Genomic DNA, 24,216 nt, shown 5'->3' on the forward strand with positions numbered 1-24,216 from the left:
GATTAGCATAGACCATGTCGGCATAGCGCCCGGCACGTCCTTTTGTTACCAGACGTTAAATACATCATCATCATCATCATCATCCTTGATTCTCATGGTACTGTACTGTCCTAGCCGCCGTGAGCCTGCGGGGCGGGCCCTAGTCTGGTTATGCACGTTGGGTCATAACACCAAGCTCAGGTCATACGATATATAAGTCCTGAACAGTGCTCTTTCTGATTGTCTTGTTACTGTTCCTATTCTTGACGGAGTCCGTCGTTTGTTCATACAGCACTCGTATGTGTCGAACAAGGCAGAGGATACTCAGCCTCCCGGCCAGGCAGCTAGCCTCTCGGGCTGGGAACAAGAAAAACGGAGCTGGCCCTGTCACTGAACGGCGCGCCCGAACGGAGGAGAATTTGGGCCCGCACTTCCGTTTTTACGGATGAGTCAACGTCCCAGCCTCCTTATGATAGGCCGGCCCTCATTAGCTTATCTATGGGAGAGCGGACGGGATCCCGAGTTTTCCAATGGGTATGGTCGTATGTGGCAGAATAACCATTGCGAGAAGCTCAAGACGGCATCTGGGCGGTCCTGTCTGTAAGTCGGAAAGTCATGAGACGTAGGAGAAGCCTATTGTTGGACCATGACGGGCTGCGAGCTTGTATTTGAAGGGTCCGCAGTGTTCAATGGTCGATGTGGGTACCGAATTGGGCGCGACATTGCAGTGTGAACTCACCCTCATAGTTATGTTGCTTTCACGAACTCATGTCTCATATCAAACGGCTGAGACTTCTTGAAGCGCACTCATAATCCCTGTTACATCTTGGACACAGTGGATTTGCAGTGACACTCACATAGAGAATTGTATCTCGAATTTGAGATACGCATGTTGCTCCTCCATGCCATGCTTCGCGGATGGCCAAAGCTACATGAACACTCTGTGCGGTTATAACTTGAGCCTCACACCATCAATCGTCAAGCTCTTCTCCCATATCCATATGTGTTGCTCGCAATCCAGCAATGCTTTCCAAATACTCCAGAAAGATCAAAATTAACTAATGACATACACGAGACACGCCAGGGCAACTCATCTCCCAAGCTCTCAGGCATTACAACTTCCCTCTGCATACGTGCCGCACCGGATCCGAAAGTAGTCATTATCAATATTATAGTCATTGGTGCCGCTTCTCGCGTCGCGGCAGATAGTACACCGATTCGCTGGGTTATTGCTGTTCTGCACATTTTGGTCGAGGTAGTACACCCGGCCACCGATATCCTCGGCGCTGTCCCACGTGCTGCTCGGGTATGGCCAGAAGTAGGCGCAGGCCTTTGCCATTGTGACCGTGGCGAGCGTTGAGACGAGGAAAGTGGATGAGGCTCGCATTGTGTCTATTTCGGGTTCGTATGGGCTGATTTAGAGCAGATGGGTTTAAGGTTGGACGGAGACGAGGAGTAGTCCTCGAAGACGTGTGGTAAATGACTCTTCGGCGACTCTGTCTTTCACTTGATACCCAAGCTATTCGGTGTCAGTTTATGTATCTCATCAAGAAAATGTTCACCACGCGCTCCGCGGGTTTGAACAGCGATTCCCAGCTGAGGTCCATCTTGACAGCCTCACTCTGCCTACATTGACGAAGATTCAAACTCAATTTCATATTATCCTCTACATCTCCAAGAAACAATGGTCAGAGCTGGGGCGGACGACGCGATGAGTTTCTTCGAGATTAACCAAGCAATTTGGATCGATGGGTATTAGTTTGGAATCCACCGGTACTTTCATTTAACCGAGGTCGTTGTCCAAAAGTGTTCTCCATTGTGCATTCGTTTCCAACTATGCTCTTTCGCCATACATATACGCCTAATGTACACATTCATCCTTTTTGATCTCCAGAATATGAAAGAAATGGCCAACGCCGAGCGCCCAACGCTACATCCAAAACTTAGATCCAACCACTATGAGCTCGACTTGCAAGCGGCATAGCTGTCAAAGCCAGACGCTTGATGCCAGGTCGTCAGATGCCCAATCAGAGTCGGGTCAATGTCCCGGTTGGCCTTGATAAAGATGGTCTCGTACGGGTGCACGTTGGTGCCAAAGTACTTGCCGTTCCAGAGAACGTCGCCGTTCTGGGACGTGTCGCACTCCTCAATGTAGTTCTTGGACTTCTGGAACGCCGTCATCATCAGGTCCACCTTGTAGCCTTGCTTCAAGAAGGTGCTCGTAGCGCCAATCTCTGCATGCACGGCGTGGTTCCAGCCGTCGTAGCAGCCCGCCAGGCCGACGGGGTCGTTCTCGGTGCCAAAGTCGTCCTTGACGGATGAGCCCGGCGGGGGGTTGAGAAGCAGGTCGATGCCTACGCTGTCGGTGGCCCAGATCATAGACTGGACATGGAATTGGGGCCAGCAGTTTGCCGTCATGCCGACCAACTAGCAAACCATGTTAGCATCAATCACTGGGGTTGCGGAACTTCGTCTTCATCTTACCTTGACTTTGTCCGTGAGGCGGTCCAGATACATGTCAGTCCAGCATGACTGCGCCCAGTGAGGCAAGAAAGGGCCGCGGATACTCGCGTTCATGGTGATGAAGCGCTTGTATTTCTTGTACAGCCCGTCTTTCCGGAGCACCTCGCCGTACGCACCGAGATCGAAACATGTATTGTCCCGTTCAATGATCTTGATGTTATCCTTTACTGGGATGACACTGCTAACGTTGGTCTCGCCGTTGAGGATAAAGATGAAGTCGGCAGCGTCGTGCAGACCCTGCTTGACGAAAAATTGGAGGTTTTCGCGGCCCGCGTCAGACTCGGCGTAGGCGTAGAGGATCAGGGGACGGCTGCGATCCTTGGAGTCGGATGATTGTTTCGAGGTGGAGGAGGATGAGGACGAATGCGATTTCAGAGACGTAGGGGCAGACGAGCTTTTGCTTGCGCCCTTGTTAGAGGCCGCGCTCGCGGTCTGCTTCGCTCCCTTGGCAGTCGTTTGGGAAGCAACCTTGGCTGCTTTGTCTTCGTCGTCCTCGTACCATGGCGGGAGGGAGTACTCGGGCGACTTGTCTGGGCGTGAAATATCGTGGGACGGTTTCGAGGACTTATCGGGCGTCTGCTTGTTCGCGGCATTGCTGTTGCTATTCGGGTATTGAGGTTGGCCTACAGGATTGGCAGACTCGTCATGTGTCTTGGGAAATCGAGAATTAGTCCACAGAGTCTAGAGACAGTCCAGATATCGGCTGAATACTCACAATATGTGTAGGCGTTGTCGATGTTGTCTGAGTAAACGTCGATAGCGTCCACAGGAAGAAGAGGAAGATGAGTAGACCAATAGCGGTCTGCCTGTTCACAGGAAACGTCGACGCCATGGCGACTGCTGACGATGGATGCTACGATTCGGAGTCGGCGACTTTCAAAAACGCGGTTGATGCGATCGAGGCGCGCAACTTGGGACCAGAACCAGCTGTGAGCGATGGTTATCTTTGCTGGGCCAAGGATCGTGATTCACCGCATCAGAGCAAGCTGACAATGACGATGGACAAGAAAGGATGCCGCAAAGCACGACCGGCGAGATTTGAAGGTGGGAAAGAGTTGACCTTACGTCGGAGACAAGTCACAAGCTAAGCAAGGGACCCAGGTCCGAAAATGGACGCCAGGCAGCTGTGTCTGGCATCTTTGGTAGCCTGCATAGCATGGCGTGGCGTGGCAGACTATGGCCAGGGAGGGAGGGGCTAGAATGAAGGGCACGGAGGGGATTGGAGGGACAGCTTCAGGCCAGCTTTCATTGTCGAGGAACTGATCTTTAGAGTTTCATGACTTTGAGATACCATCAGCCATCGCCTCGGCTAGCGGTTGGCCCAAGTTTCTGTCATGTCACTCTCCTTCAGTGACAACTGTCATGGCGAACGAACGACAACTAGCCTGTACATTTAAGACGAGAATGCTTCTGGCGGTCCTGTCTGGGGTAGAATGTCCGAGCATACCAAAGCTGAGGCTCTGGAAGCGGTGGTCCGAGGGATGGATCTGAGATGAGATGCAGGACGAGTTGTGTGGACATGGGACACCATCGTCGACCATTCATCGGCTGTCATACACCTCCCACATGCGGTCCCGGGTGTCTGGACTCGTAAGGCAGTCCACAGTCCACGCACACTACTCCGTACAGGGACCAAAGATCGGGGAGAGTCCTACAGGGGATGGGGGAAATCTGTGATGAGCGCGGCAACGGGTCTCCCCACGCTTCCGGCGCGGTACGTCATTGTGGACGGGGCAGCTAGGATGGTCATTAATGGTCACCTTCAAGGCTTCAAGTATTCTGTCAAGCTGGAGAGTTGTCCTAAACAAAGTGCGCCTAAGTCCTTCTCAAGGGTGAGCATGGAGGCATGTTATCGTAGTCTTTTCTTTTCCTGCAACCCCCTTCGTCCCGCCTCTAGAGAACAACCGCCCCGTGGCATCGAGTTACACGGCAGATCCCTTAAAATGCCCTTGGCCCGCCCTTGGCCCGTCCTTGGGTTATCTGCAGCCCCTGCGCCCCTGCATGGGCTGGTCCCTTGCATTCTGCACCAATTGCTTCTTTTGGCATCTTCTGAAGTGCCAATGGCGGCCTTCACACGCTAAGCTTTGGGCCGTGCAATTGAGTGAGACCTGGTGTCATTGCAATCGAAAATAGCTGTTGAGAGTTTGTTGGTGTTCTGAGAGTAATTGAGTTAGTGTGGAGCGTCTAGCCAGTTGTGCGTGGACAAAATGAAAGAACACCTGGTCAACCGCCCTCAGACATGCTCTGCATCACTTCGCAATCCGGGACAAAGCCTTCTTTTTGAGCGAGTTGAGTCGCAGTCTCAGTGAGCAATCTGTTAATTTGGATATTATACCTATCTTTGGACGCAAATTGTCCTTCCTCCTGGATCTTCAGATGATGGCCTACCCGGACAACTAGTTGTCCCTATTTGCCGTCTGACGGATATACTGAGGTTAGATAAACTTGATTACTTACTGCCAAGGACTGTCGACGGACTCTTTCCTAAACCGCCGCAATTGCAACATGGCATTGGAAGACGCAACTCGCGAGGAACAGTCGCGATTGGCCGAGGTTGTTACAAAAGGGCTTGCCAAACCGGCTGACTGCCTTATCTGGGAATGGAGTTGGGAGGAATCGGCCGATATCTCGAGCGGGGGTTGCACCAAGTGGAGGCGCAACTGATCTTACCTTACCATTCAAACCTGTTCAACTGGTCATCCAAGTCGATGCCGTTCCATTGGTGCCAATCGCGAAGTCGCACATTACAAAAAGGATCCCCAACTCGGTGAGCAGAGTTTCTACTTCAAAGCGAGACAACAAAACCAGGCAAAGATGAGCGCCGTGACGATTCAACCACCACTGTCCCGCCGTGGCCACGGCCCTGGGCTCATCATCGTGGTTGAAGAGGGCATCAACCTATCCAAACATGACAAGATTCTGGACCCTCCTGCATCGCAGAAATGGGCAGAGGAAGGATATGCAATTGCGCAAATAGTTGTTGCACCCGGAGCCGAAGACGTTGCTGGCCAAATCAACTCCGCCATTGCGAGTCTCAGAGAACTCGACAGTTGTGACGACAAGGACAAGTTTGGCGTCATTTGTAAGCCTATCATTGTCTATTGTAAACCTTCAACTCACACGTCTCATTAGCTCTCATAAGCGCTCCTTCTTCGCAATTTGTGGACGCCTTGGAGAGCCATTCCGAGATCAAGGCGGCTGTGTTCTACAACTTTGGCCAAGCACTCACGATTCCCACCCTTTCGCATCTCCCCAAAGCCCAGGCAGACAATCCCAAACCGACCCCTACGGCAAAGACACACTCCTATCCCGGAGCAAGCGACTTCTTCGTCGTCCCAAGCCATCCCAACTTCAACGCCAACGCCGCGGGGCTCGCGCACACCCGCACGCTGACGTTCCTGAAACCCCTCCTCGGCGGGCCGTACTTCGACCTCGAGGCCGTCTGGGAGGAACACACCCTCTTCGAATTCGGCGAGCGCAATGTCGAAAAGACCATGGCCACCATGGTCGAGCAGCCCTATGTGAGTCTCGTCGGGAGGTAGCTCTGAAGGGGAAGGTTGGCTAACACTGGCGCAGGTCAATCACATCCCAACGCTCACCGGCGGCGTGGGTCGTCAATACCTGACCAGCTTCTACAGAGACCATTTCATCTTCAACAACCCTGATGATACTGAGCTCGAGCTGGTCAGTCGCACGGTTGGTATTGACCGAGTTATTGACGAGTTTGTCTTTAAATGCACCCACAACAGGGTCATTGACTGGCTGTGAGTTTCTCCCAGCACGAGACAGGCGAAGAGCGTACTTCTGACCACGAACGCAGGCTTCCCGGCGTTCCGCCAACCGGAAAGCACCTTTCTATCCCCTTCACAAGCGTCGTGAATGTACGAGGCGACCACCTCCACCACGAGCACATTGCCTGGGACCAGGCTACCGCGCTGCGCCAGCTTGGTCTCCTGCCAGAGTTCCTTCCGTTCCCCTACCAGATCAACGGTAGTGACCCGGCGTCCGGAAAGAAGTTCGAATTCAAGCTGCCTGTCGCCGGCGTAGAGTCGGCGCATAAGCTCGTTGACGAGAGTGCGGTTGAGTCGAATGCCATGTTCGAGTATGGAACGAGAGAGGTCGACGCCTAGTTGGGTTGATTCAGGACGCTGCGACGCCAAGATAGTTTGAGTGCCTAAATTTCCGGTATAAAGTCAAGTCCAAGGTAGTCTGAAGTTGGCGAATGGTCATCTCTTGAAGCTGACACAATCGCTCTCTGTATTAGGTGTCTATTGTGTTCAGTTATGATATGACAAAGTGTACGCTACTCATTATGCAGTCGTCAAGACCCTTTTCAGACTCGGTTTGAGCCCAGATGCGAGGATCCGCTCCGTGAAGAAGACTCGTACTTTGTCGACGCCGTCGAGTCCTGACGAGACCGGCTCTCCTCGCCCCAACGGACCTCTTGGTCCACCGTGATCCGTATCCCGCCCTTCAGGGACAGGTCGTCGCATGAGCCCGAGTCCGTGTCCGGCGAGGGCTTTGTCGTCGCTCCTCCTCCTGTTCCTCCTCCTCCTGCGGATCGGGTCGAGATGTTCGTCGTGATACCGTACTTTCCGTCCTCGGTTCCCAGGCGCTTGAATCCTCTGTCGGCCGACTTCCCTCCCGTTCCCCCGATCGTCACGAGTTCGGTGGGCCCTCGGCTGGAAGCCTTTGAGCGGCTGCCGATCTGGCCTCCGGAGAGGTTGTACTTCGTCGCGATGCTGCCGAACTGCGACGAGACTTTGACCATGAGGGGGCGTAACGTAGGCAGGCAAGCGCTAATAACGCCACAGGCACATTCGACGACGCACCATGTACACGCAGTAGCGAGTGTCCCTAGATATATCGTTAGCAAGTGAGTCGAAGCAGCTGGCTGGGCGAGCCTTACATGTCGTGTCAGTGAGCTCAAACTGCATAATTGTCGTGAAGCGGTAGATACTGGCAAAGAGAACGCTGTTTCGATGTCAGCACTTATACGTCGTCTTCCTCAGGGCTCGACATCACTTACAATCCTCCCAATAGGAAAATGAAGCACAACGACAACCGCTGTGCCATCGTCACCTGCAGCTTCCACACCTGGCCGATGGGCAAGCACAGGATAGCAACGTCGGTCAAGATATTCGGGATGGCGTTGCCGATAAAGGACGCCTTAAGGTCGATGCAAGTGCCCTCGATCCAGGGCATGTAGGCCTTGGAAACGGGCGTGCACTGGAAGACGCAAACAAAGACGATGGCGAGCCACCAGCTGATAGTAAGGAGACCGAGCACGAGGGCAGCGATCTTGAAGCCGCGGCCGGGGAAGATGCGGCGGTACATGAGCAGCAGCGAGATCTTGATGAACATGACCGCCGTCACGTACACGCACTCAAAGGCCAGTAGCAGCTTAAGAAACTGGGTCAGCGTGTCTTGTGATAATGTTGCGGCGTGGCGGCCGAGGCCCTGTGCAATCACTGTGATTACGGTTAGTTTTCATGATGCCCTCACTTTTAACCATCGTCTTGTGTTGTGCTTACTGGCATAGTTGAGGGCTCCGGCCATAAAGGTGACAATCAGGCCAACCACCATGAACCAGTCATCGAGGCCATAGTGAAAGCCAACATTCCACCGCGCCCAGAACCGGAGACCGACAAAAACGGTTGCGAGAACGAGCAACGCCGTCGTGGTGCCGCTCAGTTCAGGCCCTCTATCCGCCAGAGGGTCTTCCAGAGCCGATGTGTCGGCCATTGAGGCTGAAGAAGGGAAAAGATGGGGGGGCGTGAAATCTCCGAGGCCAGTACAGAATCCAATAGTTTGTGAGTCAGTATCGTGGACACAACAAGCAACGAGTTAACGAAGAATCCAAATGCAAGAAACACGCCAGTTTTTCGGTATCTCTCTACTGCTTCCCAAAAATTTTCGGGTACGGGGATATCAAAAGGAAAATGAGAGAAAAAGAAAGCCTCGGACAAGAACAAAATGGAGCCTTTCTTTCCTGGATATCCGGGATGCGCAAGCGTAGAGTCCTTATACGCTTCTGCCATTGATACCCTGCTCGGTGCAGAAAATCGTGGTGAGATTCGACTGACTCGGCGTTTGAGGGGCGACAATATGCCGGCTTGTCAGGACTGGAGGCTTCAATGGGGAGGGTCCCCTCGAAGCCTGTCGAAGGGGGCCAACGTCGTACTGGCGATATAAAATCCGCATCGATATAACGTCCACCTCGAGGCCCTGCTGCCTCTTGTGTCCCTTGTCCCCTACCCAGTACTACGCAGAAGTGGTCCCCGTCACGACCCTGTGCTCCGAGCGCGACGTCTGATCGCAGCCAGGCTCATCACGGGAGTTCAGACAAATGTGCCCCATTGCTGATGTAACGTCAGTCCGCCCCATCAACACCACCTCAATACAGTCGCTATCCTCCGGTCTTGACGACCTCTTTCGGAAAAGGGGGACACCGTTGGGGGGGGCGACAGTTGCGACACTAATTCTTTTCTGTGATATCGACATGGGCATCATGAATTCTATGAGATTGAGGCAAAGACGAGGTTCATGGGAGCACCGGGAGCTGTCAGCAGAGTAACACGATAGAGAGTCAGAGAGTATCCGTTTGGATTATTGAACGAGGATAAAATGGCATGTTCATCTCTTCCTCCCCCTCGGCTTTCCTACGATAAGATACCCTCGGTTCCTCGCGCGTTGGCATCTCAAAAATCACTCTCTCTCTCTCGTGTAGCCTCTCCCTCTTACTCGATCGATCCTACAGCATCGTTCGCTAATACGCCTCCGGCATCCCACAACTCCTTACCCGTCGTTCATTTTACCAAAGATCCTGCACGTCAACGGTTACCCGTACCAAAACACTCTTGAACCTTGGTACACGTTGATCGGCAGTTGTCTGTGTGCTCCCCCCTTGACGCAACTTACACCACACGCCCCCCTACCACTCCCTCTCCCAAATCCATCAACATGCTCCCCAAGATCGCCAGTCTCCTTTCCTCGGCCCTCGTGGCCACCGCCGCCACTCTGCCCACCGTGGTCTTCACCCCGGGCGCCTGGCACGGTCCGCAGTCCTTCGACCTCGTCCGCGCCGGTCTGACGCTCAAGGGCTACGAGTCCGAGGCCATCACCCTCCCCTCCGTCGGCGCGGAGCCCGCGACCGTCGGTCTCGAGGAGGACGCCGCCGTCTTGCGGTCCACCATTGAGACCCTCGCCGACGCCGGCAAGGAGGTCGTCGTCGTCGTTCACTCGTACGGCGGCATGGTTGGCGGCAACGCCATCGAGGGCCTTGGCTACAAGCAGCGCGCCGCCAACAACGAGAAGGGCGGCGTCATCATGCTCGTCTACCTCGCCGCCTTTGCTGCCCCCAACGCTACCAGTCTTCTGGATATGCTCAGCGGAGAGTACCTCCCCTGGATGAGAGTCGAGGTAAGCATCTTCTTTGACACTTTGACACTGGAACCCAGTGCCAGTGGCCCCCCTCCCCATCCCACATGTCACTGTTTTATACCCTTGCTTGGCATGCGACATATCTAGAAACACGTCCCAAGAGACTCTGATCGAGATAATAATTCCCGCTGACACTGAATTTGCAGGGTGACAAGGTCTACGCTGATACCCCAGAGACAATCTTCTACGCCGATGTCGACCCGGTCCTCAAGGCCAAGGCCATTGCGGAGCTCAGCTGGCAGTCCGCCCGCGTCTTCTCCGACCCCGCGACCTACGAGCCGTGGAACGAGGGCATCGAGGTCATGTACTTCCACACCGAGCAGGACCAGGCTATTCCCCTCGCTACCCAGGAGGCCATGGCCGCCCAGTTCCCTACCGGCTACACCACCTTTTACGCAAACACCTCTCACTCCCCCTTCCTGTCCCGCCCGGACCTCGTCATTGAGGGTGTCGAACTCGCTGTCAAGGTTGGCCAGGAGAAGATTGCGGCTTAGATAGTTCTCTTGCGAGACCGAGTGTGTTTGCCTCGGACTGTTTGGAAGACTAGTTGTAGATCTTTTACGAAGAGAGGGCTGCCATGAGACTTGACCAAATCGAGACAAGAAAATAAAAAATAAAACAGAATTGTACAAGTGCACAGTTCTAGACCGGGTTCAAGGGAAAACATGCTTCAATCATTCGAGAATAGCCTCACCGGAACCAATCCTCACGCGTTTGAACCAAAACCTGCATGTGCTCAATGCTCGTCAAATCCGCTTCAACCTACCGGAACTTGGCCGCCTACCTTAGCATGCGTAGTGCGTATGCCCATATCCGTAGTAGGAAATAGCGTGACCAGGATCCCCCACCCGGATGAAGATCAGCGTAGCAAAGCCTCACTTACCCCTGGCTAGCCATAGTGGCATTCCAAATGCAACGCGGCAGATGTCGACCACTTGCGTGCTTTTTGGCGAAAGAAAAGCTGGGCACTTTCACTTGGGTTCCGTCAACGAAGCAGGGCCCAGGGGAGGAGGAGGGCCAAAATGGTAACCCAGTGACGTTTCGCGTAAAAGTTCGCGCAATAACAGGGAAAAATACAGCAGTGTAGACTATCCGTTAATATGAGAGAAGTCCAAACCGGGACGGCCCCCAATGAATAGAGAGAAAGATAATTCCCGGCTTTTACCAACGCACGCGCGGCCCGGTCGAGATCGTAATCCTGCCTGCCGGGGGACCGGAGGCAAACATGAATCAGCAACTCAGTGTAACTCTACCACATATAACGCGGACTACATGCCTTTTTTGCTCGTCGTGACATTGACAAGTGACGACTGGCTTCGAGGAATCGAGGGTAAAAAAGCATTGACAAAAGCCCACGGCAAGGGGCCCTGTCAGTTTCTGGTGGATCGCCTCCCCCTCGTCCCCTGGTGAAAAGGGCAGGGGTTGGAGAGGGTTTCTTCAGCAGTTGCGGAACTCCTGCGGTTCAGGTTCTTCAGCAGCTCTCGCAGGCAGGCCCGCCGGCTGGGGATAAGGGGAGAAAGGAGTTTGACGGGTGGGAACATATTGCATTTTCGAGACCTAATTGGAAATCCTTCCGTACATAGTATACGTAAACCTGACTCCCTCTTGTCTCTGGTGAAGCATTTCTTTTTCGTCCAAAGAAGAAGAGTCTTGTTGAAGGATGAGACGGCTGTCAAGAACTCGAGGTGCATGTAGTCAAAGTAAAGCTCTCCCTTGCGTCCAAGAATGTCTCCGGCAAAGTTCGGTAGTTGAGGTGATCCCCGAACCGGCGATCGGTTAGTTTAGTAGTTTTCGCGAGACCAGATTGAATCAAGAAAGTCTTCCGCGTTTCGCCTCGCCCTTGGTCTTCGTTGGCGTCAACAGAAAGGAAGGGCCTTTGTTTCTGCTTCTGGACGAGCAATGGATACTGCCAAAAGTCGACCGTTTCTAGGCCTAGTCCTCCGACCTCTGTGCTCTTTTCTTTGCTCGTCCCAATCTCCACAGTTCTTCCCATTCCTCTTTCGGAGCTTGCCGGCCGGGCCAGCGCAGCTATGACATTGACAGGCAGCGGGTACTGTTGTTCCTTTCGTTCGGAGTGAAGGCCGTTTTATCCTGTTGCCAAGTGCCAACTCGATGCGCCGTTGCAGTGCTCCGCAGCTACATGTCATCTGTCAAACTGCGTAGAGTCCACAATAAGCCAGTAGCTCAGTATGTATGGTATCGGTATCCGTAGTGAACATTATTAATTACATACTTCGTACCGCATCCACGGCACCGTCTTCCCAATCGCCTCCCACAACCCGCGGCAAGACGTGTCCGAGAATGTGACGCCGAAACAAAAAAAAACAAAAAAAAAAAAAAAAAAAAAAAAAAAAGAAAGAAAGAAAGGAGTTCCCAAAAGTTAGAATGTGATAAGCAGCAACCCCGGACCCGGGCAGAGAGATTGTGTTTTCTACCATCCTTGCTCAATAACAATCAAATTTCTGATTCTTCTTGCATCAACAGTGTTAAAGAGCGAGTGGGCGGTTCAAGGTTGCCCCCCTTCGTTGCCGCCCCAGAAGCCTAGAGGTCCAGACAAATTAGATTCTGCACGTCAAAAAAAAATGACAAGACGAACGAATCGAAGATCCCATCCCCCCCCCATGCCCTATATGCCTATCAGATGCCAAGTCTGAATAGTCCAAAACTCTCTCCGCGGTCTTTTAGCGTCTTGCAGCTCTGCATTCCCACCCATGTAAACTACGCAGCGTGCCCGAGAGCTAGAGACACTAAAGAATGCAAACCCCTGACACCCGACGACGGGGGCCTCATGTCGGGGTTAACTGTCAAAGGAAATTTGACAGGTCGATCTCGTTTCAATCAATGAGTCCGTCTCATTCTTTTTATTTCATCCCGCGGTGCCTGCCAACCCCCGTGCGCCCCCCCCCCCCCCCCTCTTCCGTACGGGTTCTTCCGCGGACGGCGCGATATAGAACCGTCTACTGCAGGTTTCAGCTCCTTCTCCGTTAACGGCAAGGACGGACACGAGGAAGGGACGGAAAGCACGGGAAGCCGCGGCTGCGCTCGATCGGCGCGAGAAAGGAACCCGCTGTCTCTTGGTCTCACTTTTCTTGACGATCGATATTGTCTGTTCCTTCGCCGAACCATGGCGGCGGGAGTGTGGTTCTAGACTTCCTAGTCTCTTACCTTATTTGTCCCGTCTTAGTTCTAGGCCTTGGAGGCTGAAAAACCAGGCTGTCGACGACGACACTTGGGAAGACTAATGCGGCTCGCATAGTAGGTTTCGATAGTACGACGTATCACGAAGCGGACGGGCTTTCCGCGGCTGACCCTTTCGATCAACGCCCATAAATCACGTCAACGCCGCAGCCCGGTCCGCAGGCCTCCGCAGGAAGATGGCGGCAAAATAGGGTAAAAAAAGGGAAGACAGGCGATTTTCACTCCTTCACCCAGTGTCCCCGGAACTGAGATGCCGTATGCCCCTCCAAGCGTGCCCCCCCCCTTATTCGCAGTGGAAACTGCAACGTCCCGAAGCACATTTTTGTTGCTGCTAGCGTCTGCGAAGAGGGAGGGACATGGGAGCCCGTCTAGCGGTGCCCACAAGCGGCTGTCTGAGTGCCAGGACTGCCAACAAGTTTTGTTGGCAACAACTTGACGCCCTGGTAATCTTGACGACCATCACCGTACAATAACGTCCTCAGAGCAGACGATCATTTGGACTGCTCAAAGGGAATACTACGTAAGCACTTGAAGGTTAGGCACATCTCCGCTTCGGTGTTGGAAGACATCCGGAACCCGATGATCAGCATCCAGAATCCTGACCTGGTTGGGGGTTAGAAGGCGATCTCGAAGCTCGAAACCCGAAAAAACCGAAAGCCCCCAGTAGACACCAACCAACCCATGCAAGCCCGCAGATCTGTATTTCCAAAGTCGCCGAGAGGGGAACAGCCGCAGCATGGGTGAAGAGGGTGAGAGGATGAACAATGAGGTTTGAAATGCTGAAGGAAATCCTCATGATCTAACTCATCCCACTCATCTCATTCTCACTCCCACAAAAGGAAACCAGTTATTTTATCCCCCGCGATAAAAGGGAAATCAAGCACATGGCCCTCCCAGGGATATAACTCCGCAAGGTACGGAGTACACAGACCGGAGAAATCAAGGAAATGATAAATAACGACACCAGTCGCAAAAAGTATCCGTACGGAGGATTTTTTATACGATTTGTGAAGGTTAATAATAGAGAATAAACTCCGCCCATCGATGAGTTATTTGCTGTTTACCGGGAGCGTGGATGACATCGTATGTACCTTATGATGTGCCTCGGGCAATGCGCGCGCGCTCTCTCGCTCTCTCTCTTCCCAATGAGGAAGAAAAATGGGCAAAACTGCACATCGCATTACTGGTTTCGATACCCTGACCAGGGCTGGTGGGAAATGAAAGGCGAGGGCGGTTGATTGCGAGATGCATCCGAGCTTCCATATGTTTGTACTCTCAGCTCTGTGCCGCTGAGTGAGCGAACAAGTACATGGTTGTTGCTTACTGTGATGCCCAGGGTAGCGAGAACGATGACCGTGAGTAGCGAGGACCTTGACTCCGTACTCAATGTCATCGTCATGAGATTATCAGCTCGTCCACCGGATAATCTGACGTTGTTCATCCATCCATGCAGAACTCACAATCGCGTCTCACATCATGTGCAAGTAGTGTGTACTGTAACTCGAGGCTCATTATTCTCCATCTTCAGTGTCATTTCTCATCGAGATATTATTATACACTCTCTTGTTTCATGCCCCCTGGTGCCCGTGAAATGCCAAATCTTTATAGCCTCTCTCCATTCGCCAGCCCATGCGTGAATGTCAAGGAGAAGTCCAACCATGCCCATGCTTTATCGTCGGGTCCTTCCAGCGGCCGCTCGCACGTACAAAAAGAGACAGTCCGCTGTCTCGTCCCAGTATATAAACCCCCGTCCTGGCGCGAGGACGTGAGGAGGTGTTGAGTTTCGTAAGAAAAATAGGTACAAAAAGGACAGCATCCCGCTACAAGCGTAGCGGCAAAAGCCCAAAGAATCGAAGAGGGGGGTATCGGTTGCAACGCAGAGACTATGTGATGGGAGCCAGGAAAGGGCTGAGCATCAGCTCGTCCGCACTCGGCCGCAGGTTGTGATCCATCTCAAAGGTCTGCGCAAGGAACGTCTTGGCATCTTCGGAAGCGTGATCAGGAATCGTGGGCGCCGCCTTACCACCACCAATCTTGAAGATGGCCTGCAACTGACTGCAGTCGGGGTATGGATGCGTGCCTGTCATCATCTCAACAACCAGGCATCCGAGCGACCAAATGTCGGCCTTGCGGGTGTACGAGGTCTGCTTGACGACCTCTGGGGCCATCCAGAAGACAGATCCCTGAAGGGAGGGGCGGTGCTTATTGTTGTTCGCGCCGGACAGGATGTTGGTGGCTTCAAGCTTCTTGGAGATACCGAAATCGGAAATCTTGATGGTGCCCTTGTTGTCCACGAGAATGTTGGCGCCCTTGATGTCGCGGTGAATGATCTCACGATCGTGGAGGTACGACAAACCAGTCAAAATCTGGCGGACGAAGCTGCGGACAAGAGGCTCTCCGAGAGCACCATACGAGTTGAGCATGGTCTGCACGGAACCACCAGGGACGTATTCGAGGAAAATGTTTAGGTACTCGGTAGATGAACTGCAACCCAGATACTGAACGATATTCGGGTGTCGAAGGTCGCGGAGCAGACTGATTTCCCGCTTAAGGGCCTCGATCATGCTCTTCTTGCGTGCATCGTTTTGGCTGTTGGCACCCGGGGCGGGCGCCTCGACCTGCTTGACGGCCAGAAGCTCACCAGTGACGGCATGCAGGGCGAGGTAGACACAACCGAACGAGCCCTGGCCGATGAGGGCTCCCTTCATCCACTTGTCGTCAGACCAGGACTCTCCCGCAAGGAAGCTCTCAAGCTCCTCATCGGCGTCCTCGCCATCTTCGTTGAGCGCCGCCGTAAGATCTTTGAGTGAACCTGAACCCGTTGAGCCGTCGGTCTCGAAGTAGCTTCGCCGCGTAACGTTACCTTCGGGGTCGGTCACGCTGAGAGCGGCTGCACTAGCACCGTCGGAGCTGTCGGCGAATGACACGTAGGACTTGCGGTTCGGCTCGACAGGCGACTCCTCTTGCAAGGTGTCAAGCATTGAAGAAGCGACAGAGTCGCGGAAGTGGGTGACCCGCAGGCCTGATCGCGCCTTGGGGGCACTGCCGGCGTGGAGCCAGCTGTCGGCAATGGTCGGGATAGGGGGTGCATCTTGGATACTAGACGCGAAGCTGAGGTTGCTAGCCACACTCAGACGGCTGTTGACCTTGCTCAGACGGGTCGATCTTCTCATGGACAGACGAGCGGTCCTGTCAATCTCCTCTCTGGGGTGATCCGGGAAGTAGGAGGTGAGGTCCGAGGCGATGAGCTCGCTGGGAGGACGCAAACCGCCAAACGACCGCAAGATGCCCTTATTCCTCCTGGGTCCGCCGGCAGATCTAGGGCCGTCGTTGGATGCGGGACGCTCCAGCTCCTTGGCGGTGTTGTACACGTTGCGCTCCCGGTCGTGGAAAGAGACCGGGGAAAGGGGGTGCTGCAGCTCATCGTTCCATCTCTCGCCAAGCAGTTTTTGTACCTTCATCTGGCTTCTCTTATCCACAGTCTCAAGGGCGCGGCTGTGGTTCTGCTGCGCCTCCTCAATGGCGATGCCCGCTGCTCTCTCGAGCTCGGGCATGCCTGGCTCGCCAGCAGGGACGCGGCGAAGAATCAGGCGATTCCGTTCAGGGCGTTTCTGGTCCTTGATGATGCGCCATAGCTCCGTGTCGCCGAGTCTCCGACACTGATTCGGGTCTGGCTCAATCCCGGCCAGTACCCAGAAGCAGTAGTTCCTTTCATGGTCCTCTCGCAGGGCAAACTTCCTGAGGGTAACTCGCATGACCTCCTCGCATGTGTTGCAGTCGGCGATTTTGACGACCTTTGTGACTCCTCCGGTGGAAATGACGCGGATAACATCCTGATTCTGCGGTAAGCCAGCCATCAGTGAACCATCCATACTGGAGTTATTCCTGGTATGGGAAGTTACCAATCGGCCGGTCTGGGGAACGGATTGCCCGGCGCTACTCACATAGCCGGGACTTTGGCCATATCTTGTTCGTAGAGGGCGAATGGCGTCCGTGCCGGGAAGGGGTGAGTTGGGGCGGGAAGACGCGCTCTCCAGGGGAAGGGAGTCGTATTGTCTTGAATACCGCTTATTCATGGAAGGCGTGGGCGCGGTGCGAGCGCTCGAAGCAGAGGGCCGAGAAGATCCGCCCGATGAAGGGGTGAACTGGTCGAGGCCACCAAACGAGTCCTGTGTCGGTCGGATGTCAGCTGTGTTACCCATTGCTGACGACGTCTCACGATGCCGCAGGGGAGAAGAGCCAGGGGAAGACGATGTTCCACGTACCCTATTCCGTTTCTTCTGGTTGGCGTAGGCTTTTGTCCTCAACTTCTTAATGCCCAAGAACAATCGCACGCGGTCGCCGACCTTTTCGATACCCATTTCCTTGAGGACATCCTTGTCGAGTTCGAGAAGGTTCTCGCCATTGATGTGGTTCTTGCGGAAGAGCTTCTCGTATTCGCCGCACTTGACGCTCCTCAGATAGTCGCAAACCTTGTCCTCGTCCCAGTTCTTGACGGCATCGGGGCCGTCGCTCTCGGAAAATTCGGATTCGGTCGGGCTGGCGTAGGCGGTGGCCTGGTTCGGGATCGTGGGCGCCCGTCTTGAGGGCGGTGCGGCACCGGTAGAAACGTTGGAGACCATGGGGTTGCTAGAGCCCAGCGGTGCCGGGAATGCGGTTTTGGGGGCCAGCATTGCCATCTTCTAATCGTGGTATGTCAGGTGGACATTGACTGAAGTGAAGTTGGCGTGTTCGATGGCGGTGGCGGTGGTGATGGCGGGAGGTGTTTGTCTCAGCTGCCTCTCCTGGAGCGCGTCGTGCCGAGAGAGGATTCCGTCAGGCAGGTGTCCGAGACAGGGAACAAGGCGTCGGGCCGGATGCGATAGAAGCGAAGAAGTTGCAAGATGGTAAAACTGTGGAATGGTGGTGTCTCTTGCTAGATCCGGGTCGTGGAATGTCGAGCCTCTTCAGTGCCGGACCGTGAAGGTCTGGATTCTGCTTGGACACGCAGAGGAGGGAATTTGGTGAGGGCGAAGGTCGTGTGTGGAATTACGGATACTCCGGCCGGGAGGGAAAAAGAGGAGGGAAGGGGAGGGTTAATGATGGATTTTGGGGGTGCAGGGGACTTTGCACTTGGGAGCCAGCGGCAGGGAGGGGTGTGTGAGTGTGTGGTGCAGGTGCAAGCAGCCTCAGGTGAGGTATTATCACATATGATTTAGGTGGGGAGATACTTCAGCCTTGGGTGGGCAGCAGCAGCCAGCACCACCACAGAGACCTCTACCTGAGGTGAGAAACCACAGACCATACAGCAGGGGGGGGCGAGGAGGGGAGAGGAGGGCGGCAACAAGCTTCCAATGCTTCTTCCTTTGTCACTTGTGTGCTGTCTCAGCAGCCCGTGAAAGGAAATGTACTTGGCTGAGGCTCCAATGCAAAGAGGGATCTCTCCAAGGTGCGCTGTGTGTGTACAACCTTGGAACAACGGACGGTATCACTGTACAGCAAAGCAAAGCATAGCATAGCAAAGCTGAGCTACAAAACACGATATTTAGAAGCTGCACAGTCCTCGCAACGGCCCTGATGCGTCTGTTCGCTTGAGGCGGAAACTTGGGGGAAACAAACACACTCGAGAAGCTTTCCGCGGAGTCTGCCCTTGAGTCTTGGGCTCCAGCCACTGTGTGTAGGTAAGGTATGTGTGAGAGAGAGAGAAAGAGAGAGAGAGAGAGAGAGAGAGGCAACGTTGCGAGGGGTACGACGACAATGAGGCGTACGGCAAGGTTTTGTTCATGTTGTTTGAGGTTTGGTCTTTTGATGTATTGTTCAGTTATCCCCTGCTTCTTCTTCGTCACCCAGCCTTTGAACAGTGATTCCTCATTCTGCATGTTACCTGCCTATCTGTCCGTACCTACCTTACTCAGTACCTAGAGAGAGGCTCACACTACCTTACCTTAATAATGTGTTCCAAGATGCTATCAAAGAGCCTCCATCTCTGGCCAACTTACCCGGTTCCCTCGGGCTTGCGGTCCACTCATGAGCGACATTACACGGCAAAATGGCACGTCGTTCAACAAGGTTTTCGCTGGCCAAAGGCTTCTTCTCTGTCTCTCTCTCTTCCATGATGAGTCTCACTGTCTCAGGCGCGATGGCGGATCATGGATGGAGCACAGTAGCCCCTGTCTACACCCTTGGCAACATGGCAACCTTTAAAAGGTCGTTTGCAAGGGTATGGCGACGGCTGCGGCTTCATGAAACTGGCTCAAGCAGGGTCAACGCCGCACGTCCCCACCCAAACTTTGGCTCTGCAGCGGCACCTGCCCTCCTCACTGCTCAGTACCTGCCCTCCTTAGCACCTGCCCTCACTGCTTGACTGCCCAGTCAGTACCTTCCATTGTTATTTTACTGCCTTTGACTGAGGAAGGCACTCCAGAAACGCCATCGACCGTGCCTTCCCGTGCTTCCAACTAGAAACGTGACAATGTACCTGAGAAAGAAGTCCTGGAATTACTCAGCCGTGCCGTGCCGTCTTACTGTTCCCCCAATGCCCCCAACGTCCCCCAATGTCTCTCCAACGTGTAATTTGCCCTCCTCAATGCGCCGTCATGCAACCCCCGCCCAGCCAATCGCTGCCAAGTCGATATCTCGTGTTCTTGTATTGCGGTGTGCCACAAGAGACCCAAAGGTGCATCTTGACCCATCACGGTCTGTTCCTCATGACGACCAGACACCTCAAAGTCTGCAGGGACTCACTCTTAGAAGAAGAAAGAGGGCAACAAAATAGCAACGACGTCCAGCCACGAAATCTGTGAATAGTGGCGGATGGCGGATTGTAGCTCATTCAGCTGCCGACCAAGCTCAAATTGTTCTTCCGACATACCAGAATATCCTGGCTTCTACGTTCTCGCTCACCTCTGGAACAATCCTCCACGCGCCCATCCAAGTCCTTTTTTTTTTTTTTTGTGCTATTCTTGGCCCGTCAGCAAACCCGCTTGGTTGCGCGCGCCGCCGCCCCTTGCTTGCAAGACTGTTCCTATTCAAAGCCTCAGACTCTGTTCGCCAAAGCCACGTCACGGCGCCTCTCTTCTAACCTCTGCCGCCCTTGACTCCCGACAAAGATAGGATGCAATTTCCTCTGGAACACAATCTTCCACAACGACGGCTTCGGCCATACCTTGAAAGCCACCGAGGCGTACGGATACCGAGGACTCAGAGCTAAGTAGCCACGCCATCATGCACGGCCTCGCCTCCGTGGTGCCAGACGTCGTCTTATCGTCAGCCTACCCGGAACCCGCCCGCAGAGGCCTGCTCACGATCCTTTCTCGGCTGCAAGTGACAAGGCACCCGATCATTCGTACAGTTTGGCATGCCATGTTCCGTGTTCTACACTACGGAGATGCACCAAGCTCTGGCATGAGCTCTCTCCACAACAATACCCGGCTCGATGGAGGTCACCGTCGCAACCGGACGCTGTCAACACCAAGAGCTTGTCCGTCTCGCCCGGATCACGAGAGGGCCAGAGATCCCCGCTGCGATGATACCTCCGCCGGTTCCACCCTGCTTGGGTCCTGGGACGATGACACGATTACACGATAGGCGAAGGTTGGTTTGGCCGCTGGCCAACAGGCGAAGATCTTGTCCGTTGAACGGATGTCATACAATGGAGCCGACTCCTTGCAACGTGATAGGCCCAGTGAACAGACCAACGCACCCTGATGATTTGGCTGCAATCCCCTATTTGTTTTTGCAGCCTACCAGGAGCACGTCGCCACCGACCATCGTGAACTACCTATTGACGAGCCAAGAGATGCCCGCTAGAGAAGTCAACTATCAGCTAATCGCCGAGGACAGCACAACAGGACTCCATGAGACCAGAGTGACAACGCCGATGGAGGATTCGCCAGAGTTGTAGAGGCCGGCAACATGGCCCCGTCCACCGATGATTGGCTCCGGCGCACTCCCGCACTCACTCGGAGCTGGATCGCTTGAAACTAGTCTTGTCGCACGTCTCAACACCCTCTCCGCTGCCCTGCATCCCTGGATTCCCTAGTGCCTACCTCTGGGCGCCAATATCCCGCTGTGTCTTCACTGGTGCTTCATTGGACACCAGCGACTACCAAGTACCAAGATTTAACCACCACGGCACCACTGCACCGCTTCACCAGTCTCTGTTTGGGCGGTGGCTCGCAAGACGGGGTGGGGAACTTGGGGGGAGCCGCGGAGCGTCCTTTCTGCTTACCCTTCGGCGTTGGCGTCCCCTCAGATTAATTAACACGGCGACGCCAGTCTGAGCCCTAAGCACCGTTCACCGTCACTTTGAGTATCGTGGATCATCCCGGCTGAGCTTCACCCTTCCAGAGCCTCTTTGCCTTCTTTGGCACGTCTCGAGCCAATCACCTACATTGTCATTTCAAGCCGCCTTTTGACTTTTCTCTGGTTGCAAGAGGTGCCGTGTGACACACAGCTAAGCTCCAAGCGGCATCCTTCTTCCTGTAATACCTCTGATTGTTACGAGAAAATCAGGGCTAGGAGACATCACAATGATGACCTGACAGCTGTGTACACCGAGTACAGATAGACGTCACCTTTCTTTTTCCTGCAACCTTTGACCCACGTTCTGCGAAATTGACAGCGCTGAGGTGCCATTCCACGGCATGTTGGTGGATTTGGTTACGCCAACGCTGCTATTTTGGAAAGATACGCAGCCGTTTGGGGAGCGCGTAACAAGCCTACAAAGCACGTCCCCCCTCGAGGGGTGTACGAGCTCGAGTGACTTTGGCCGGCAACCACCACTGCTCTACGCACGGGCCAGAAATGCACGCTTTAGTGAGGGAAAAACACAAAAACCGCCGCATTAACCTCAACTCTAGAGATAATTGAATTCTGATAACGCAAATCGAATTTTTAGCCCAGTTTCAACGCACTCATCTCGTGCCTGCCTGATGCATGTAGGGTGGGCGTTGTGCATCCCTAATAATATATTAGAAAATATGTTGGGCGAAAAGACTTTGACATGGAGAAGTTGGATTTTTTCGGCCCGTACGTGCCGGCTCGAAGTACTGGGTGTGCATGTAGGGCGAGGGGTGGGAAGTCGATGAGGCCCGAGCTTTGTAGGCTTGCTACGCGCTCCCGCCGTTTGTGCCGTCGTCGCACAGAAAGACGCGCAGGGCACCTCATGCACATCCCCATCTGCTCCTGATGCTGATTCTTCGGCGAAAGCAGTCCGCGACTGTGGAGACATGCATGCAGTCACTGCAGTCATGCGAAGGAAATGAGTTATGGCCCGATCACCGCCAAGTCGCCACCCAAGGAGAGGGGAAACACACACGGTTAACGAAGACATGGCATTTGCCGACACAGATGACTCCTCGAAACCTGACGATATTCCCAAATATGTCCCCCTTAGAGCGCGCCGCTCACGTTTCAGAGCAGACCGCCTGTGAACCATCCAAGAAGAGCGTATCCTTCTGCAGAGCAATCCCAGATCCGGCCGTCTGGTCAGCTAAAATGGAGTGCCAACGTGGCCTGGTCAGAGCGGGCGTCAACAAGCCTGAAACATGAAACCTTAGAAGATCTGCCTTGCATATCCAGTGGCCATCTCAAGGCGGTACAAACATTTCGGCCTGGTGCTAATCCCCCTCATTCAGAGAAAGCCATCGTCCCAAGCCACGCTGCCACTCTGCCATAAGCGATGGAGATCGGCTTGTGGGAAGGTCTTCTCCCGGCGTGCCGGCACCTCACTACCCTTCCTAGCTGCTCATCACGGACGACGACCCTTGCTGCTCCTGCTTGAGCCTTTCCGTTCAAACTTGACGTCGTCAGCCGTGGCCTGTGTGACCACTGACCGGTTGCCTTCCACGTGGACAGGGTTCTGAAGGAGCAGAAACATGTTCAAAGACCAAGGTGAGGCTACGACCGCCTTGTCGTCGCAGGTAATACTACTCGCGATGAACTTTCATACTCGTATCGCGATCGACGGAACGGGACCGAGACCGAAGGATTCGCCTACTAGCTGTCTCCGTGTTGCTATGAAAGCTACGGGGCAACTTTCATGACTGTCCCGCTATCATTTCCCTGCTTTATTCTGGAAGTTCGCTCCAAAGCTGCTGTTGCGCTACACATGCCACGCATGCTTCACCCCTGCAGGAGAGTCGAAGCAACACAACAGCATGTACTCCGTACATTGCAACTTGTGAGAGACGGCTATTTCCACAAAGAGCTCCAGAAGGAAATAAAAGAAAAGTCTACTCCAAATTGGAGGAGAATAGAGTTGCGACGAACTCCCAGCTGGGATTGGTGCGGAAACGCTAAAAACCTAACTAGGCACGCCAGGATGCGCCACTTGCCGGCAGCTTTCGGACGAAGTCTATACTCCACAATGCTCCGCCGCCACCGCCGCCCGCCGCGACCACGAGTTCCTATTTGGGCACTGTCGGCAAGTCGGTCTGTCGGGCGGGTCGCCGGTCTCCGCATGGCCGGCTATCGGCCTTCTCCCTTTCCCGGCATAGACGGAAGAAAGAGGAGTCTCGGGCTCCGGAGGACTCGTCGGTCTCAGCATGACGACGTCGTTCCGGACGCATGACGCTGCGGGGCTTGTGATTCAACCACTGTTTCGTGTTTCTCGTGTACGCGGGCTCATCGGGATGGCTGGCGGAGGGTGAGGGCTGCGGTTTCGCGGACGGGACGAACCTCTGTCTCCAAGCATCATCATCGTCGCTCTTCCGGTGGTTCCGTCGATGAGTCTCGACGGCACTTCTCCGTCCAATTCAAAGCGCTTGTCAATACGAAAGGCAAAGCCCACATCGTTTCGAGTACAGGTTCTCGTGATGCCAACTACTGTGGTTGCTGACTGACCGATGCGTCAGTGCTTCAACTGATGGGTGAAGCGACTTGGCTACCTGATAAGCAACACCCTACGATGGCAAGCACACCAGATCAACGTGGGCAATCAGATACGTCGTCATCTTTATCTAGGGCTTCCTATCATGGACCAAGGAGCTGTTGAGGACTGCTTGCTTCACTGGGGGGGATGGGCACGTTTCCTTGGAAATGGCGGGGCGCGAGGGTGCTGTGAATGATAAGACACCCGACGGCAGTCGGCCG

At 54.1% G+C, this 24,216-nt stretch overlaps 6 protein-coding genes across 6 annotated transcripts; 3 read left to right on the forward strand and 3 right to left on the reverse strand.

Moving 5' to 3' along the window:
- Positions 1-1,614: 1,614 nt before the first annotated feature.
- On the reverse strand, positions 1,615-3,535 carry BDP81DRAFT_221659 (uncharacterized protein). Its single transcript, XM_060582803.1, has 3 exons — positions 3,218-3,535; positions 2,464-3,153; positions 1,615-2,406 (listed from the first exon to the last, which is right to left on the reverse strand). Exons 1-3 carry the CDS (start codon positions 3,332-3,334, stop codon positions 1,936-1,938), a joined length of 1,278 nt encoding a protein of 425 aa, XP_060445881.1. The 5' UTR covers positions 3,335-3,535; the 3' UTR covers positions 1,615-1,935.
- A 1,781-nt stretch (positions 3,536-5,316) lies between these two features.
- On the forward strand, positions 5,317-6,632 carry BDP81DRAFT_318169 (carboxymethylenebutenolidase; the record flags this gene model as incomplete). The annotated part of the gene is made up of 4 exons (XM_060584335.1): positions 5,317-5,584; positions 5,635-6,023; positions 6,079-6,266; positions 6,323-6,632. The coding sequence occupies 4 exons, from the start codon at positions 5,317-5,319 to the stop codon at positions 6,630-6,632; spliced, it is 1,155 nt and encodes a 384-aa protein (XP_060445882.1).
- Positions 6,633-6,835: 203 nt separating this feature from the next.
- Positions 6,836-8,690, reverse strand: BDP81DRAFT_373724 (uncharacterized protein; the record flags this gene model as incomplete). The annotated part of the gene is made up of 4 exons (XM_060586680.1): positions 8,037-8,690; positions 7,532-7,973; positions 7,412-7,476; positions 6,836-7,359 (listed from the first exon to the last, which is right to left on the reverse strand). Exons 1-4 carry the CDS (start codon positions 8,245-8,247, stop codon positions 6,836-6,838), a joined length of 1,242 nt encoding a protein of 413 aa, XP_060445883.1. The 5' UTR covers positions 8,248-8,690.
- A 1,202-nt stretch (positions 8,691-9,892) lies between these two features.
- Positions 9,893-10,639, forward strand: BDP81DRAFT_427114 (uncharacterized protein). The gene is made up of 2 exons (XM_060590334.1): positions 9,893-9,924; positions 10,092-10,639. The coding sequence occupies exons 1-2, from the start codon at positions 9,913-9,915 to the stop codon at positions 10,437-10,439; spliced, it is 360 nt and encodes a 119-aa protein (XP_060445884.1). The 5' UTR covers positions 9,893-9,912; the 3' UTR covers positions 10,440-10,639.
- Positions 10,640-15,026: 4,387 nt separating this feature from the next.
- Positions 15,027-17,822, reverse strand: BDP81DRAFT_318182 (kinase-like domain-containing protein; the record flags this gene model as incomplete). Its single annotated transcript, XM_060584338.1, has 2 exons — positions 15,027-17,312; positions 17,409-17,822. 2 exons carry the CDS (start codon positions 17,820-17,822, stop codon positions 15,027-15,029), a joined length of 2,700 nt encoding a protein of 899 aa, XP_060445885.1.
- Positions 17,823-20,075: 2,253 nt separating this feature from the next.
- BDP81DRAFT_427120 (uncharacterized protein) lies at positions 20,076-21,067 on the forward strand. The gene has a single exon (XM_060590335.1). The coding sequence runs from the start codon at positions 20,558-20,560 to the stop codon at positions 21,023-21,025; it is 468 nt and encodes a 155-aa protein (XP_060445886.1). The 5' UTR covers positions 20,076-20,557; the 3' UTR covers positions 21,026-21,067.
- The last annotated feature ends 3,149 nt before the right edge of the window (positions 21,068-24,216 follow it).

This window comes from Colletotrichum phormii (genome assembly GCF_030913505.1).
Source record: "Colletotrichum phormii strain CBS 102054 chromosome Unknown BDP81scaffold_9, whole genome shotgun sequence".
Taxonomy (NCBI): domain Eukaryota; kingdom Fungi; phylum Ascomycota; class Sordariomycetes; order Glomerellales; family Glomerellaceae; genus Colletotrichum; species Colletotrichum phormii.

Excerpts from the sequence above, each read along its gene's own strand:
- BDP81DRAFT_221659 (XM_060582803.1), bottom strand. The coding sequence starts at position 3,334 with ATGGCGTCGACGTTTCCTGTGAACAGGCAGACCGCTATTGGTCTACTC. Across the intron at positions 3,154-3,217 it reads CGACAACGCCTACACATATT|ACACATGACGAGTCTGCCAA; the intron begins GTGAGTATTCAG and ends CGATTTCCCAAG. Across the intron at positions 2,407-2,463 it reads GCCTCACGGACAAAGTCAAG|TTGGTCGGCATGACGGCAAA; the intron begins GTAAGATGAAGA and ends ATGGTTTGCTAG.
- BDP81DRAFT_427120 (XM_060590335.1), top strand. The coding sequence starts at position 20,558 with ATGGAGGTCACCGTCGCAACCGGACGCTGTCAACACCAAGAGCTTGTC.